This window comes from Rhinolophus sinicus, chromosome 4 (genome assembly GCF_057876585.1).
Source record: "Rhinolophus sinicus isolate RSI-liver-muscle chromosome 4, RSI-T2T, whole genome shotgun sequence".
Taxonomy (NCBI): Eukaryota; Metazoa; Chordata; class Mammalia; order Chiroptera; family Rhinolophidae; genus Rhinolophus; species Rhinolophus sinicus.
The window spans coordinates 51169391-51185570 of NC_142504.1; the positions used below are offsets into that span (position 1 = coordinate 51169391).

General features: G+C 42.5%; 1 protein-coding gene across 4 annotated transcripts in view; it reads right to left on the minus strand.

The window, feature by feature from the left end:
* Nucleotides 1–16180, minus strand: part of LAMB4 (laminin subunit beta 4) — a 122603-nt gene that overhangs the window by 51240 nt on the left and 55183 nt on the right. For all 4 annotated transcript variants that reach the window (XM_088797813.1, XM_088797812.1, XM_088797814.1 and 1 more), the window contains exons 12-16: nt 14967–15146; nt 12410–12519; nt 10030–10109; nt 9310–9460; nt 4045–4176 (exon numbers count right to left, since the gene is read on the minus strand). In XM_088797813.1, coding sequence (XP_088653939.1) covers nt 4045–4176; nt 9310–9460; nt 10030–10109; nt 12410–12519; nt 14967–15146 — 653 coding nt within the window. The remainder of the gene's footprint in view (nt 1–4044; nt 4177–9309; nt 9461–10029; nt 10110–12409; nt 12520–14966; nt 15147–16180) is intronic.

Below are 16180 nucleotides of genomic sequence, written 5' to 3' on the forward strand. Positions count from 1 at the left end.
GAAATGCAAAATGTGTTCTTTTCCATCCCCATGAAGAAGGAGCAGAAACAATTTGCATTTACTTGGGATGGGTAGTAGTATATATTCAGTCTTGTCCCAAGGCTGTTAAGTCTCCTGTCCTCTGTCACAGTACAGCCCCAAAGCAAAAGACTATCCAGATATTCCACAAAAGAGCACACTGATTCTCTGTACTGAAGAATAGAGGTGGGTCCTTTGATCAAAGGCGGTATTATATGGCCTCCTACAGTGAGAATCAGACACTCTGACCTTGGTCAGCACCACTCTGAGTGCTCACGGAGTATCTGAGAAAACATAACATCTCCTCAGCCCAAGGGACCCACTTTACAGCAAAATAAGTGTAACAGAGGACATGTGACTCTGGGAGCTCTCCTCCTATACAAACCATGCCATCCAGAAGATGCTGATCTGAGATGACAGTGGAATGGGGCCCCCTACAGATACATCAGCTTCACTAGCTTGGAAATCACGCCTTGTGAGATGGGTCAGTATTCTTCCTGATGTTCTTTACTCCTTAAGCCATTGGCCTTTATGTGATGCTGTGTCCCCAAAAGGGAGAAAACATGGATTGGGAACCAAGGAAGAGTAGCTAAGCTCACTGTCACTCCCAGTGAGCATGGGAATTTGGGCTTCTTGTCCTTGCAATATTAGGCTCCATGGGTCTAGATGTCTTGATTGTTGAGCAGGGACAAAGAATTCCACTATCCTTAAAGCTATGGCTGCTGCATGGTCACGTGGGCTGCTCATGCCTGTAGACCAGCAGCAGGGGAAAGAATCCCCATTAGTTATAGGGCTGTTGCTGTATAATGGGAACGCAGAGAATATGTATAGCCCTGAGGTGCCTCTGGCGCTCCCATACATGTGGCCTGCTAAGGGCATGGTAACCAGGGGCTCAGATCCCGGAGGGATGAGGGTCCAGGCCATCCCACCAAAAAGTGCTAGTTGAGGATGAGGGGAGCCTAGAATGGGTGGCATGGAGGGAAGCAGATGGTGAGTATCGGTTACAACCTTGGGACCAACGGCAGCAGCAGGAGGCTAATCTCCTTTTGTAATTTTCCCCGGGAGCGGTGACCAGTGAGAGACCTGGTGAAGCCTGGCTGCACAGGGTGAATTTAATGTAAGAAGCAAACGGGCAGGGTCAGCTTCACGTGCATGGAGCGTGTGGAGCTGCACAGGCCCCGCACTCAGAAGGGCCCATGCTGGGCTCAAGGCTCTGCTGTCACCATTTTAAAATAATAACTTTATCTTTGAACTTGTTTTGTAAGTGAAGTGCCTTGGGATGAAGGAGCACGCATATGAGTAGAAGAGATACGCACAGTATGTCTGCTTCCTTGCTGCGCCATTTCCATACAGTGCACATGCCCATGAGCGTAGGATTTAAGGGGACCTACTATGCACAGGCGTAGTGAGACTCAAAGAGAGTACAAAGAAAGCATGTTACATCTATGACTGAGTAAGCTGCGGTGCCGACAGCTCTAAGAAGCCAAGCTTTCTGTTCCAACCAGAACTTGAAAGCAGAAAGAAAGCAAAGGCATTCCAAGAAACACATACACTAGCCAACTACTTGCACTGAAAATGATGACTAGAAGGAAAGAGAAAGATAGGGCAACTCATAGCTTCTTTTGCTTTCAGTCCTTCCTTACTCATCAGTAAGCTGAAGGTGGAGTGTTGGTAGAACACGTATCATGAAGTGAAATTAAAGCAGTTGAGTCAGTTTTGTGTAGCATTCCCATTATTCTAGGAAGAACAAAATACATACGCGTATATGACTACAAACTACAAACTGTAATTTCAGTGATGATGCGTATGAGTTAAATGTGCTGATGTTTGCAGTTCACATTGGTATTTCATGATACATAGATGAATAGTATAATTTATGCTGGTAATTTAAATGTTTAATATTGGTTTACTTAGAATGATATTAATAAAAAACACTTTGACAAGTCAAAAGAGACTATGGAATAAAGTAAAAAGCTTTATATTTTCCTCCCTTCATTGGCTATTTTCCCTAATGAACAAGGGGCCCTGCATTTCTATTTTGCCCTGGGCCCTGTATGTGGGTGTCAGCATGCAAGGAGTGGACTTTAGTTGGTGTTGTTACTGTATTGCCAGGTCCCGTTTTCTGGGCCAGAAGCTCCTGTGATGGTTGGCGGCTGTCACGCACTGCCACTCCCTTCTCTGAGAATTGCCTTTGGCCCATGGGAGCCATCTCTCCTGGGAGGTCACCTGGATCTGCCCTCAGAGCCCACAGTCATGACTGACTGATATGGGACAGAATACAGTAGGCCAGCCCTTGGGCCTCAAGGGAGGGCAACTTTTGGTGCCATTTATATTTCTGGGCTAGACTCTACCCCAGGCCCTATCCTTGCCTTAGTTTCCGCCCTCCCCAGTCTACTGCCCTCGCTCCCTTACAGGTTTCTCCTGCTGACCACTCCCTCAGTAAACACATACACACGAATCTCTGCTTCCAGGAACCCATTCTGACAGTACACGTGCTCAGGCACACACACACGTTTACGTAAAACGGAAACAAAAGTTTCACCAAAAACTGCCCGTTTTGTATTCTTGTGTGTGCTAAGCTGACCCTGTCCATTGATTTCATCACCTACTTACTAATAGGCATGACCTACAGTTTGAAAACTACGGATCTGTGGGACCTCAGAGACAGAAATAATTATGTCTGGATGTCAGGGCAGGGAATGTCAGAAAAAAAAAAAAAGCTGAATTAGGTCTTCAGGGATGAGTAGAAGGTTTACAAATCAATAATACAGAGGTGGTCATTTCAGGAAGAGCTAGGAGCGTCGCCTGTGGAGCAGTGCTTCTCAAAGGGCTGCCATGGACCCTCCATACCAGAACCACCTTGGGTGCTGCAGAGTCCCTGATTCAGCATCTCAAGGGGAAGGCCCTAGAATCTGCCCTTGAAACAAACTCCCTCGGCGATACTTACAGTAACATTTGAGGATGAGTGATCTGTGTCACAGGGAGCAAGGGGAAGGGAGCAGTGACTCATTGCCCACTCTTCTCACTCAGGTGGACTTCTGACTGAGAAGCCTGGAGGTCAGGAAAGGCTTTGTGGGATGTGGCATGGCATAGAGACTGGAAAAAGAGCGAAGCGACATGACTGGTGGACACAGGCATGGAAGGAGGAGCACAGCCATAAGCCTTCACTGGCCCCTCAGCTGGAAACCCTTCCCCCTAACCCGAAGTCCATATCACGGACGTGCGCCTCTTTTAAGCACCTACCGCACCTTGGCACACATTAGCTCTGTGTGCACATGGCTCATTTCCCCAACAACAATCTGAAGGACAGGCTCCATGACTAAATATTTCTGTTGTCATTCATTCAACCATTTCATTCACTCAAGAAGATCTCCTATATGAAATGAACTGTTTCAGGTGCTCGGTTTGCAAACAAGACTGCCAATGTCTCCTTTCATTTGCTTTTCCAACATGCCCATTCATCGTGTAAACACAGGAACACTAGTGTAATGAATGACCCAAAGCAGCGCCGACTTTGGGTGAATAGTAAGTAGTTGGTGGCTGTGAGGTCCTCATGTCTCCTCCGGCCTTCGGAAGCCACTGGAGGCAGGGCTCTGAGCAGCTGGCCTCATCTTAGCACTCAGAGCAGCACTGACCAATGACAACCCCCTCAGATGGAGGGCATAGCCACGCACCACCCCCAGTGACATCCGCGTATTGTTTCTTCCAGTTAGGAGGAGAGCCAATTCCTCAGCACTGTACCTTCTCTTAACAAAATGACAAACCGTGATTTCATGGTACCTGACGTGCCAACTCTTCAGAATCCAGCTTTCTAGAAATTTTTGTTGTGAAAAGAAATAAAACTCTCGGAGCTTTCCCCAGAGGTTCTGATGACTTTGAGCTTGTTTGTTCCTTTCCTCCATTCTGTTCTTGAGGATAAGAGCATACAAGGACTGAGCGCTTACATGGGCCAGACTCGATTCTGAGGTATCACCGGGGTTAGCTGTTCATGGCACGACAGACAATGGCCATGAAGAAAGGGCTTACCTCACTCTGCTCGTCGGCAGCTACGCTCTGCTTCTGATTTCTCTTTAGTATTATATTTCCTTTGTCAATTACAAAATCATTTCCTTGTTGCTGGAAATACACATCACATGTAGGCAGAGCTGTTGCTAATATCTTAAGAAGAAAAGAAATGACAGCTTAAGTAACAAAACAAAAGTTCCAATTACACCATAGTTCAAGAGTTTCAGATCATGCCATCATTTAAAATGTAATCATGATACTCATTTTATAGCCTCAGGAAGAAGTCATGGAGAGAGTTTAAAATTTTTTGTTTATCTTTGAAAACAGGAAATTTTTCGAGGTGCTAAGACCACGTGTTGGGTTTTCTTTTGAAAGGATGCCATACTAGTGGAATTCTAAACTGGAAAAACATTTATTCTTATTACTGGTTTCATGGTGTTTTAAAAAAATTACAAATGCTATGTTTTAACATGAAATCTCAAGAAGAAAGTTGTAGAAAGTCAACAATAGGCACGGTACAAATATTGAAAGATTTACTAGACAGCGTAACTTTTGACAAGCTCCAGATCAATTCCTGCTAGCTCTCACAGGTTGTAGGATTCGGCCTGTCAGTTCTCACGAGAGATCATACCATACCAGGGCAGCCAATTCCCCCAGCCAGACTAACGCAGAAGAACCGCACTCGTGGGCCTCCACTTTCCTTAACATCCTGGGCTAGGTGGGCTTCTCTTTTGCATCATCTCCTTCGTCATTCAGCTGCCGACCCAACCAGCATCTCCAACTGCTCATTTCCAGATTTTCACTGTACCCTAGACATTGGTGTTTGCTTGGTTGATGTTACAGTGTCGGTTTTACAAACAGAATTTTATTTTCACAGGTGCCCTTGTTGCTTCTCGTCATTAGAAGGCAGCCTTGTGGTCAGCTGTGGCCACTTTAGGACCCTCTTATTCCAGTGCCTTCTGTTCAGAGTCTCACCACACTCTCTGACCAGCTCCTCCACCCCTCGGAGAAGAGGCCTCCTTGGACAGGCCACACTGGGATTATGTGTATTGGTTCTCTCCTTTTTTTCTTTGACTCACCAGCTATTTTCATCTTGTAACACAAAATTATAAACTGTATAACTAATTTTATACAGAAAACACATTATGGAATGAACTATATACTATACTATATTAAATTCTATTCTATGTTAAATTCAATCAATATTAACTTTTGTGACCACAGGTTGTTTCTACAAGACAACAAATCAGTGCTTCCCAAACTGCATACAAATCACTTGGGGGTCTTGTTAACATGCGGACCTGATTCAGTGGGTCTGGGGTGGGGCCTGAGATTCTCCACGTCTAACAAACTCCCAGGTGACGCCAACCCTGGTGCTGCACAGACCACATTCTTGAGTAGCAAGGATGTTACATAGACTGAATGTTTGTCCCCCCCGTCCCCGCCATTCATATATTGAAACTTAATCCCCAACGTGATGGTACTTGAAGGGGGGCCTTTCGGAGGTGATGAGGTCATGCGGGTGGAGCCCCCATGAGTGGGATCAGTGAACTTATAAAAGGGACCCAGGGAGCTGCTTTGCCCCTTCTGCTCTGTGAGGACTCAGCAACAAGATGTTTATGAGCCAGGAAGGGGGTTCTCACCAGACACTGAATCTGTCAGTGCCTGAACCTTGAACTTTCCAGCTTCCAGAACTGTGAGGAATAAATTTCTGCTGTTCATAAGCCACCTAGTCAATGGCATTTTTGTTTTAGCCGCCCAAACAAAGACAAATATATATATATATATATATATATATATATATATATATATATATATACATATATATATATATATATACAAACATACCTCATTTTATTACACTTGGCTTTATTGCACTTCTCATATGTTGCATTTTTTTTTTTCTTTTTTACAAATTGAAGGCAAGACCAGTGAAAAATTCATGACTCACTTTATTACAGCAGTCTGGAACCAAGCCTGCAATAAGTCAAAGGTATGCCTGTATACAACCTTTTGAAGACCCACCAAGAAAGTTAATTGTCATTCTTTTTAGTTCTCCAATTTGAGTATCAAAACAATTGTTCATAAGACGTGATCTTTGATTCACGTCCTTTCAGATCTCTGTCTCCATCCTTTGCCTTCTCTCTGCTGCCTCTGGACCTGGTCCTTCTTTATTCTTGTCTGGACTATTGCAGACTCTGTCATAGGCTTCACTTCAGCTAGCCTGCCTTTATAAGACACTGAGCACGTTATTCCCTTGCTCAGAAAACCTCAGCGAGTTCTCATCACCCAGAGAATAAAATTTAGTCACTTTAATAGGAGAATCTAATGTTCTTTTCCAATACTTCTTCCCTATACAAACTTCCTGTTCTACCTGTGAATACAACTGCATTGTTTCTCCTCTGAGCTGTTATAACTTTTCCTTGCTAGACTGTCTTCTCACCTCGTTTACCCTATTGTTTTCGTTTATTCTACCTGTATGTTAAACCTGTTCATAAAAGATCACTCATGGCTCCTGAATCCTAATGCACTTATTGACTCTTCTTTTCATACAGCACTGCCCCCATCCTGAGTTATCTGTCTATGTATTATGTAAATCTGTTAGCTATAGTTAAAAACGGAGAGGGCAGAGACTCTAATCCCTTTGTATGCCACCCTTAGCCTGAAGTTCAGCATTATGCTCATGGATGGGCAACATATTGATGGATTAAGAGCAAGTTTTGAAACCAGACACACCTGGATTTCAATCTAGGCCCCACTGTCCACCAGCTGTGTGACTTTGGGCAAGTTACTTAACCTCTCTGTTTTCCCTCACCTGGAAATTACAGATGATTAATACTTAGGTTGTTTAAAAAGCTGAATAAGATAAAGTATATAAAGTGCAAAGCACAGAGTATTAAATCGATGGAAGTTTTAGTAGTATCAGCAGCAGCAACAGCATAGTAAGTGCACAATAAATATTTGTTAAATGAATATACAAATAATTAAATGGTGTCTAATTTAAATTCTTTCTACTACACCTAAAGATCATTTTCTTAGAGGAGAGGAAAATTATTCATGTTATTACCCTTTAAACACTTAATATAAATCCCACCTTGAATTTCCTTTCCTTTGTTATAGGTATTACTTTCCAATCCTTTAAGCAATTTTTCTTGCCTTTTAAACCCATTCTGTATCCTCAATATTTTTCTTTAAGCCATGGAGAGATGAGTAAGGATTCATGTCAGACACTCCATGTACAATTTGGAGCTGTATTAGCATATGTGATATTAACATACATGATACTATCCTATTTAATCACTTGTCAGCACCCTCCACCTGGTGCATACTGAATAAATGTTAAGGAACAGTCCATCTTTTCTTAGATAGTCATGTTTGTTTTGTATCTTCTTATCTGAAAAACGGGAACTATTGTATTTGTAGTTGTATAGGATAACACTCTTGTGCTTCTCCTCTGCTCTCACTATTAACACATTCACAACACCTCTGACACCAGAAATGTCGGTTTATTCACACTGAATTCACACCAGCTGACTCTCCTACAATTTAATTCAGTTCTGACACCATCTCCCTGCAGTTAGCGTCAGGTCCCACAGGCTAAGAGCTCAGTCCCATCAGGCTGCCTCACCCCTTTGGAGGCCAATTGGAGGTCCAGGTTGTTACCAGGTTCTCCTTCTGGCTACAAACTGGGGTTCCTGTGACCCCGCTTCTTGGGTTTGACAATTTGCTTGAATAGCTCATAGAACTCAGGGAAATACTTACATTTACTGGTTTGTTATTATTATATAATAAAGGATATGATACAAGATAAACAGTCTGATGAAGAGATACGTAGGGTGAGAACTGGAGCTTCTGTTCCCTTGGAATAGGGGTAGACCACCCTCCTGGCACATGGATGTGTTCACCAAAATGGAAGCTCTTTGAACCCAGTACTTTGGGGACTTTTATGGAGGCTTCAGTACACAGGCATGATGGGTCATTAACTGAATCTCCAGCCCCCTCCCCTTCCTGGAAGTTGGGGTCTGGGGCTGAAAGTTTCAAGCTTCCAATGAGGGCTTAGTCTCTCTGGTGACCAGTCCCCATCCTGTAGCCACCCAGGCCACCAAGAGTTGCCTTATTAAAACAAAGAACCCTCTTATCTTCTCCTATCACCCAGGAAATTCCAAAGGATTTAGGAGCTCTGGGTCAGGAGCCAGGGTCAAGACTACTGTCTTTCCAAGATTTTTTTTCATCACCATTATCAAGTAGCCATGCTAAAAACCATGACGAAGAATGCAGACACAGAATTGTTTCACTGGGACTCCACCCACCACAGTTGTAAGTCTAAGTAAGGACAGCGAAGGTCTCCTGCTCCCGCCCCAATTCCAGTCTCTAAAAGAGCAAATTCCAAGACTCCTTTGGGGCATTTTTATCCTTCCCATGGTGTCCAGATAAGGAGGAGACCTCAAGAAATGACTTAGTCACTGGAACCTGTCATGAGCTCCCCTGTTTTCTATGCAAATGCTGCTTTCCAAATTGATTTTCAGGTGCTTGCTTTCCTTGAAGACTTTCACCTACATTTCCTTTCCCTTGGTCATATTCCCACCCATGTCTGGAGCCACATGCTTGAGAATGTTATGGCAGCCAAATCCGTAATTTCTCTAATCCTTTCACTTGTGTGTGTCTGCACCTCTAACAAGACTCTTAGAAAATATATCCCAGAGGACTGTGACTTTTAGGAAATGAAGAAGAGCTCCAAATGACACTTACAATCACACGCTGCTGTAAACCTCAGTGGCTTCTGTGAAAACTGCTAATCTGAGAGCGTCAGGAGGCCAGAGAACACATTACGCTGCTTTCATGTACCTCATGCATGCATTCATTCATACATTAGCAGGGATCTATCAAGTCCCTACTATGTGCCAGGCACTGTGCAAGGCATAAAATAACAGTGGTGAATGGGAGACATATCCTCCCTTTCCTCTCATGGGTTATAGCGCTGTGAGGATGATACAAGCAGAAGCTCAATAAACACATTCTGTCTAATGAGTACATCGAAAGAGTAAAAGCAAAGTCCATTTCATCACAGCTTAATCCAATTCACATTCATGTCCCAGGCTCTGTGCTGGAACTGGGATACAAAGATAAACAAAATGCAGACTCTGCCCTCAAGAATTTATATAATCTGTGTTCCATGACGGAATAAAAGCATTCCTTTCCAAGTACCTTACCCATGATCTCTAGGGTGTGCAGTATCACTGACCCTTGATTAGATGGAGTCTGCAGAAGAGTAAGTGAAATACAAACCAAAGGCGCCAGTCCTTGGAGTGCTGTGGCTTCCTCAGCCTCATAGAGGTAGAAATTCAAAGGAGCAAAGAAGTAGCCGGGGGCTGGTTCAGTGCAGCTGTGGCCAGTGATGTGGGGACGGCACTTACACTGCCCATCCTTGGGGGAGCACCTGAGGAAAAACAAATGTATCTGAAAAAACGTACAGGGGCAAGTATAAAATGAAGACATGGGGGTGCTGGGCTCACCGCACCCGGAGTTTAGATCCATGCTTTGAATCAATCAATCAATTGCTGTGGGGAGGATGATGAAAGGCCCTACAAGTCTGGCCTTGAAAAGCAAGTCCAGATCCATGAAACCTGGTAGCCACTTCTTTCCTCAGTGACTCTCTGATTCTGCTCTAAAAACTGGGAAAAGGAGAGTAGAGGACCTCTCTTTATAGGGTGGCAAAAGTAGGCGTGTTAGGCAGTTGAAGTCACACATTTGCAGGTATCTATCCCATCATCTTATGGGAGATCCAGGCAGTAGAACTGTCACCTCACCCTTAGAAATACTCGAAGTAAAATAAATCAACTGGACTGTCATTATTGTCTCAAGATCATCACTTTTCCATGCCCTTTGCTTGTCATGGAATAAACTCCTTCACCTGTGACTATGAGCATATCAGAATCGAATGTGCTTTTATGTGGGAATGTGAATGAGACGTATTGTCATAAAATTGTCACTCATTTACTGACTTACACGTTAGAATAAGCACCTCCAATATCACAGTCACAGGGAGAACATCCGTGGAGATGACTTTCTAGTCCCCAGTATCCAACCTACAAAGAAAAAGTGCTCAGTTCATTCAACTATGAGGATATTTACTGCTCTGAAGTGTAATATTAAAAGCACCACAATTCAATTTACACCTGGCCACACAGCATGAATAATCACACAATAATCTTTTTTGCCTGTGCACTTGGTAATGACTGTCAAGGACACATGTCTGCCATTCCTGGGACTTGCAGTGAAGGGGACAGGCGAGTTGTCTTCAAGTGGAAATGCTATGGAAACCACACAAGGTCTCTGACAGCACCATTTAGCCTCCGGCTGGGTTAAGACGAGTCAGAGGTTCTCCAACTAGCCTGTTTGCAACCACTTTTATAAAACCAATAGATCCCCTTACTGCAAAATCTCTAGGGATTTTTATTTACACAATGCTGAAACATTTTGGGGTAAAAAATCAATCAAGCTGATTTTGAGATCTTATGTGAATATCTGTTTAGTAGAATCGCTTGTTTATAAATAAAGTTGTTTGGGCATAATAATCCCTCTCCACGAGAGTCAGCTCTGTTGTTTAAGACCTTTTCATCATTGCAACATTTTGACCTTTATTCAGTATAAACAACTGGTGAGATACAAACAACTATTTCTTAAATCTGATAACATTTACCAAAAATGCTCAGAAAAACACTTACCCCTCAAATCTCAGTTTAGTGTGCTCAGATAAAATTAAGGTCTTACTAGGGCATGGAACAATTGTTTTACATGGATTTGTTATAAATATCCATATTTTTTTTTCTCATCCTGGTAAAGTTTTACACCTAATTTTACTCAAAACGATTTATTTTAAACATTAAAAGTGGACATACTTAGTTACAAAATGCAGCAAAGGACTTTTCATATTTTTCCCCAAACCAAACTTCAGTTTAGGCAAAAACAATGTGAAATGAACCGCTTCCCACAGGATGTGGTTGTGAAAACTTCCTCTGGGCAGAGCATGCTGTCGTGTTGGCCACCTTGGTGTAGGTGCAGGGCACCATCGGAGAGACGAGGATGTGGGGTGCCTGGCAGATGAACGGGCTCGGCTACAACTGACAAGCCCCCTCTAGGGTGGCCCCCGCTCAGTTATTTTCCTCCTATAAACACAATCGAGTTAACTGCACTTAATCTGCCAACGAAAAGCCAGCCTGAATCTAAGGTTCGTCTGGAATGATCTTCACGGATCCTGTTAAGCAGCTCTGCATGCTTTTTGTGCTCACCGAGCTTGGCACGGCTCACCTTCCTCCGTGAAACTTCAAAATTACCTGCCCTGGCTCACATAGAATGCCTTCTTCTTACTTCCTTCTGGTTTCCTTTCCCACTTCCTCTGCCCCATCCTCATATGTTTTCAGTAAAATTACTTAAAATATTAGCACAAAACTATGTCCTAATAGGCATGTGTTTCTTATTTATCAGCTACATTTCCGCAGACACGTCAAGGTCACTGCTCTTTTATTAGGTTAGGTTTTTGTTTCCTCTCTAAAATGTCATGGGGGCTGCCAAGATCAGAGAACAAAGAAAACAGTTAGGTTTGGATTCCCTAATTGCATGACAGATTTCATATGGAGCAAAATATTTTATTTGACTAATTTTAGACATACATGCACATATGTTTGCTGGAGTCTGCAAAAAATCCAAGCGTTTATTTCCCACAGGAATCTACAGTACATTTAAACCCAATGTTTTTGTTTTTGTGTTTTTTAATGAGCTCATCCAAAATATTTTTAGGCAAGGAGTGGTAGGGGTGGTAAAGGCCTGTGTGCAAGAGACAGAAGAGGCCCCATCTGGTGGGCTGAAAAAAGGGGGCCGATAAATGTTCTTATATTCTACTGCTTGGCACTTTTAAGAGAACAATGGATAAAACTATTGACACAAGCTGTATTCCCTATGCTGTACTAGTCATAATGATCACTTTGTAAAGTATATAAATGTCTAATCAGTAATCACAACACTAATTGTTGTACACCTGAAATTAATATAATACTGCATGTCAACAATAATTGAAAAGAAACAGCAACATCTATGAAGCACAATAAAATGAAAAACAAAAACAAAAAAATATTGACATGGGTGCTTGGTCAGTTCAGTCCAAGCTGGTAAATGGTGTGCTGGTAAATGTTTAACCACCAGCTCTCTGCAGGAGGGTGAGGGCTGATTTACGGTGTTGGCTGATTTCTGTAGTGTAAATACTTTTACCACAGGAGTAACGAAATACAATAGGACAAGTAAAACAATTAATAAGACCAAGTTTCTTTTAGGCAATGGCTGTAGGAATCTGCATATCTTCAGAACAAGGAAATCGCAGACAAATACATACAGCGCACTCCTCGCAACGTGGTCCGGTGGCCAGGGGCTGGCACAGGCACTGGCCTGTATCCACATCGCAGGTGGAGAGAGGCAGACTCCCAACAGGATGACAGGTGCAGGCTGAAAGCACAGCAGACACAATCATTCATTTCTATTTCCCCACTTTTATAAATGTCCTTAACAGCTCACTGAGCAAAACGCATGGCCACCAGAACATGGAGGAGCCTGCTGGGCCAAGCTTATTGTCTGCCTGGCTGCATGACTACTGTACTGCATACAAGCTGCACAGGGGATCCAGTGCCAGACATGTCCAGTGCCCTCGCGTAGGTCTACTGGGTGGCAATTAGGAGGAGACAAGAAAGGCAGGAAGTCATGCAAGCTGAGTGGCCGGCACCATCATCCTGAGTGACGCTGACAGGGTCGCAGAGTAGGGGCAAGGGTTTCTGAGTGACATGGTTATTACTGGTGTTTCCTTCTCTGGTAGATGCATCTATCATTTCCCTAGTGCTTCCCTCTCTTCCTTATTGCTTTGTTACTTTCTCTTTTCATTCTCTTCCTCCTCTTTCTCTTCCACCCATACACATTTCTGAGTCCTGTGTATGTGATAAAGGCTAAAATATTATGCTCCCAGAGCAAGATATACATTTCCCCTGCAGGAAAAACCAGTGTTCATGGAAACAACCCAAATGTCCATCAACTGAGGAATGGATAATGAAGTGTGGTGTATTCATACAATGGAATATTATTCAGCAATAAAAAGGAATGAAGTACTGACAGATGCTACAACATGGATGAATCTTGAAAACATTATGCTAAGTGAAAGAAGCCAGTTATACAGACCACAAATTCTAGGATTCCATTTTATGAAATGTCCACAATAGGCAAATCTATAGAACCGGCAGGTTGATTCGTGCTACATAGGGCTGAGGGGATGGGGGGAGAGGGAGATGGTGGCTAAACAGCATGGTGTTTCTTTTCTTTTTTATAGTGAAATACATTTAACATAGACTTTACCATCTTCACCATTTTTAAGTCTACAATTCAGTAGTGCTAAGAACACTCATATTGTTGTGCAACCAATCTCCCGAACTCTTTTTTAGTGTAAACCTAAAACTTTATACCCATTAAACACCATCTCTCCCTTTTCCTACCCTCCACCCAGAACTTGGCAACCACCGTTCTATGTTCTGTTTGTATGGATTTGATTATTCTAGGTACTTCATATAAGTGGAATCATACAAAATTTGTCCTTTTCTGTCTGGCTTATTTCATTTAGCATCATGTTTTCAAGGTTCATCCATGTTGTAGTATGTTCAGAATGTCCTTCCTTTCTAAGGCTGAATAATATTCCATTGTATGGACATTTTGTTTATCCATTCATCCATGGATGGACATTGAATTGCTTCCACCTTTTGGCTGTTGTGAGTAATGCTGCTATGACCGTGGGTACACAGATACCTCTTCCAGTCCCTGCTTTCAATCTTTTGGGTATATAGCCCGAAGTAGAGTATGGGGCTTCTTTTTGGGCGTTTTGAAAATGTTCTAAAATTGATTGTACTGATGGTTACATGACTCTGAATATGCTAAAAATCATCGAATTTTACGCTTTAAACAGTGAATTGTATGTATGTGAACTATATCTCACTAAAGCTGTTACAAAATTGAAAACAAACAAACAAACACTATTTGGCCTATTCTCGGAGGGCATGAGGTTAGTCCATGAACCGGGCGAAGTGTCTAAAGTGTCTGCAAGGTATGATGGGCAGCTGGCTTGACTGTATAGTTCATTATCCAGAAATTTAATTTTGCCGTCAAACTCAAGAAGATCATTTTATTACAGAAGGATTCAGCCATGCTGCTCTCTAAACATACAAACAATATACAGTTCCCTATATGGGCAAAAATATAGGGTATGACACTGTGACAGAAGGGAAATTATTTATCCAGATTCCCTAAGGATTCTGCAGCTCTGAGACCCCAGGCAGCTGTAAACTTCTGTGGTCCTAGAGCCAAGGGTCTCTTCATTTGGGTGTATAATTCTGAGGTTTATTCTGTTTCCCTGTGACCTCCTCCCCTGGCTCTTTATTTTTTTCCTTCTCTTTATCAGCGAACGTAGGACCAATACCAGGAAGGGTGTGAGAAGAAAGGAAGAAAAGTCATTTAAAAAAAAAAGAAAAGAATCCACTACATTAAAATTGCTCAAGAACTTATCAATCTCTGCAGAGATGCATAATGTAATTTAATGAATTTGCATAGGAGAGTCCTAGTGGAGGCCGTTTTTCTAAAGGTTTTGCAACTTGGCATTAAATTTCTTGGCATTTTCCATCGTGTTTGCTCCAGCAGAAAAAAAAGTGTGAGCGCACCCTGCTGGTCCCTTATGATAAACTCAGCAAACCACGGAGACAAGCTCTCTACCAATTTAAATAAAATTTGCGGGAGGTTTTGTATCACTTTTAAAAATCCAGAAGAACTCACTAGTATTTACATTGATCGAATTTTAGAGGTGGCAGAGACAGCTCCAAGCTTTCAAGCGCATCCGGCTGGCGGCCCAGCTGCTATTGACTTACGCTGACAGCCCATGGGGTCAGTGGCACTCAGTCCGAAGTAGTTGGGCTTGCACTGGTCACATTTGGCTCCTTCCACATTCTCCTTACACAGGCACTGGCCAGCCACCGATTCCAAGGCAGGATCAGAGTGGCTCACGCAAATGCCTCCCGATATGGTCCCATCAGGGTCACATTCACAAGCTGGGGACACAGATGTACATTATCTTAGTTAATTGCAAATTGTGGGAAATTTGAGATGTAAGCATAGAATCTTACTTATGCTATAACTATTTTGCTTTGCTTAAATCATTAACTATGTTTAAATAATTAGACCAGTGGGCAAGGGCTGCTCAGAAATATCTCCCAGATATCTCCTTCAAAAATGTTGAAAAATTCCATACATTAAAAAAAAAAAAAGACTTTTACGTGATTCTAAAGTAAGAGGACCAGAGGAAGATGGCTATTATGAAAACTGGACGTTAAGAATAGATTGATTATTTGGGGGGTAATGAAAATGTTTTGGAGCTAGGTCAAGGTGGTGGTTGTATAACACTGTGCAGTGAATTGTTCTTCCTGGAAGAAGCATCTACAAGAAAGAAAAGGGGAACTGCAAGAAATGTTCATATCCTTGTTTTCTTTTTGGAAATCTGCTGGTGGGGCAAATCCTTGGGTGAGGAGATTCTGGGAAATGAGATAAACAGTTGCCTGTAGCAAAGGAACAACATAAGTTCCAACCACTTTTTGTTTTCAGTAGAAACTTGAACAACTGAAGGAAGGAGTGTCATATGGAAAAAGGATGCTCATAGGGTGAATGATTCCAGAGGGTAGAAGTTACAAAGGGTAGAGCCTGACTGAGTATAAGGAAGAACTCTCTAATAGTTACGGTTGCCCAATACAGCAGTGATCCCCTCATCGGAGGAGGTGTCCAGGCAGAGGCTGGAACAGCACTTGTGGCTTTGGTATAGAAGACCAAGTTGGTAGACATTACAGGATCACCAAGGTCTCTTGTGTCTTTGTGGTGCTGTGTCTCCAAGGATTCCACTTTTAAGGAAAACCATAAAGATTAAAAAATGAATATCCTGATTCTAAGGAACAATTATGTTCAGTTATACATGTTTGCTTTGGACTAATAAAAACAAAACTCTCAAGTGTAAAGCTATGTTTATATAACAACCATTTAGGTTAGTGAGTTTAGTGGAAAAAAATCCAGTCAAACTAGTTGTTTGGAATCATTG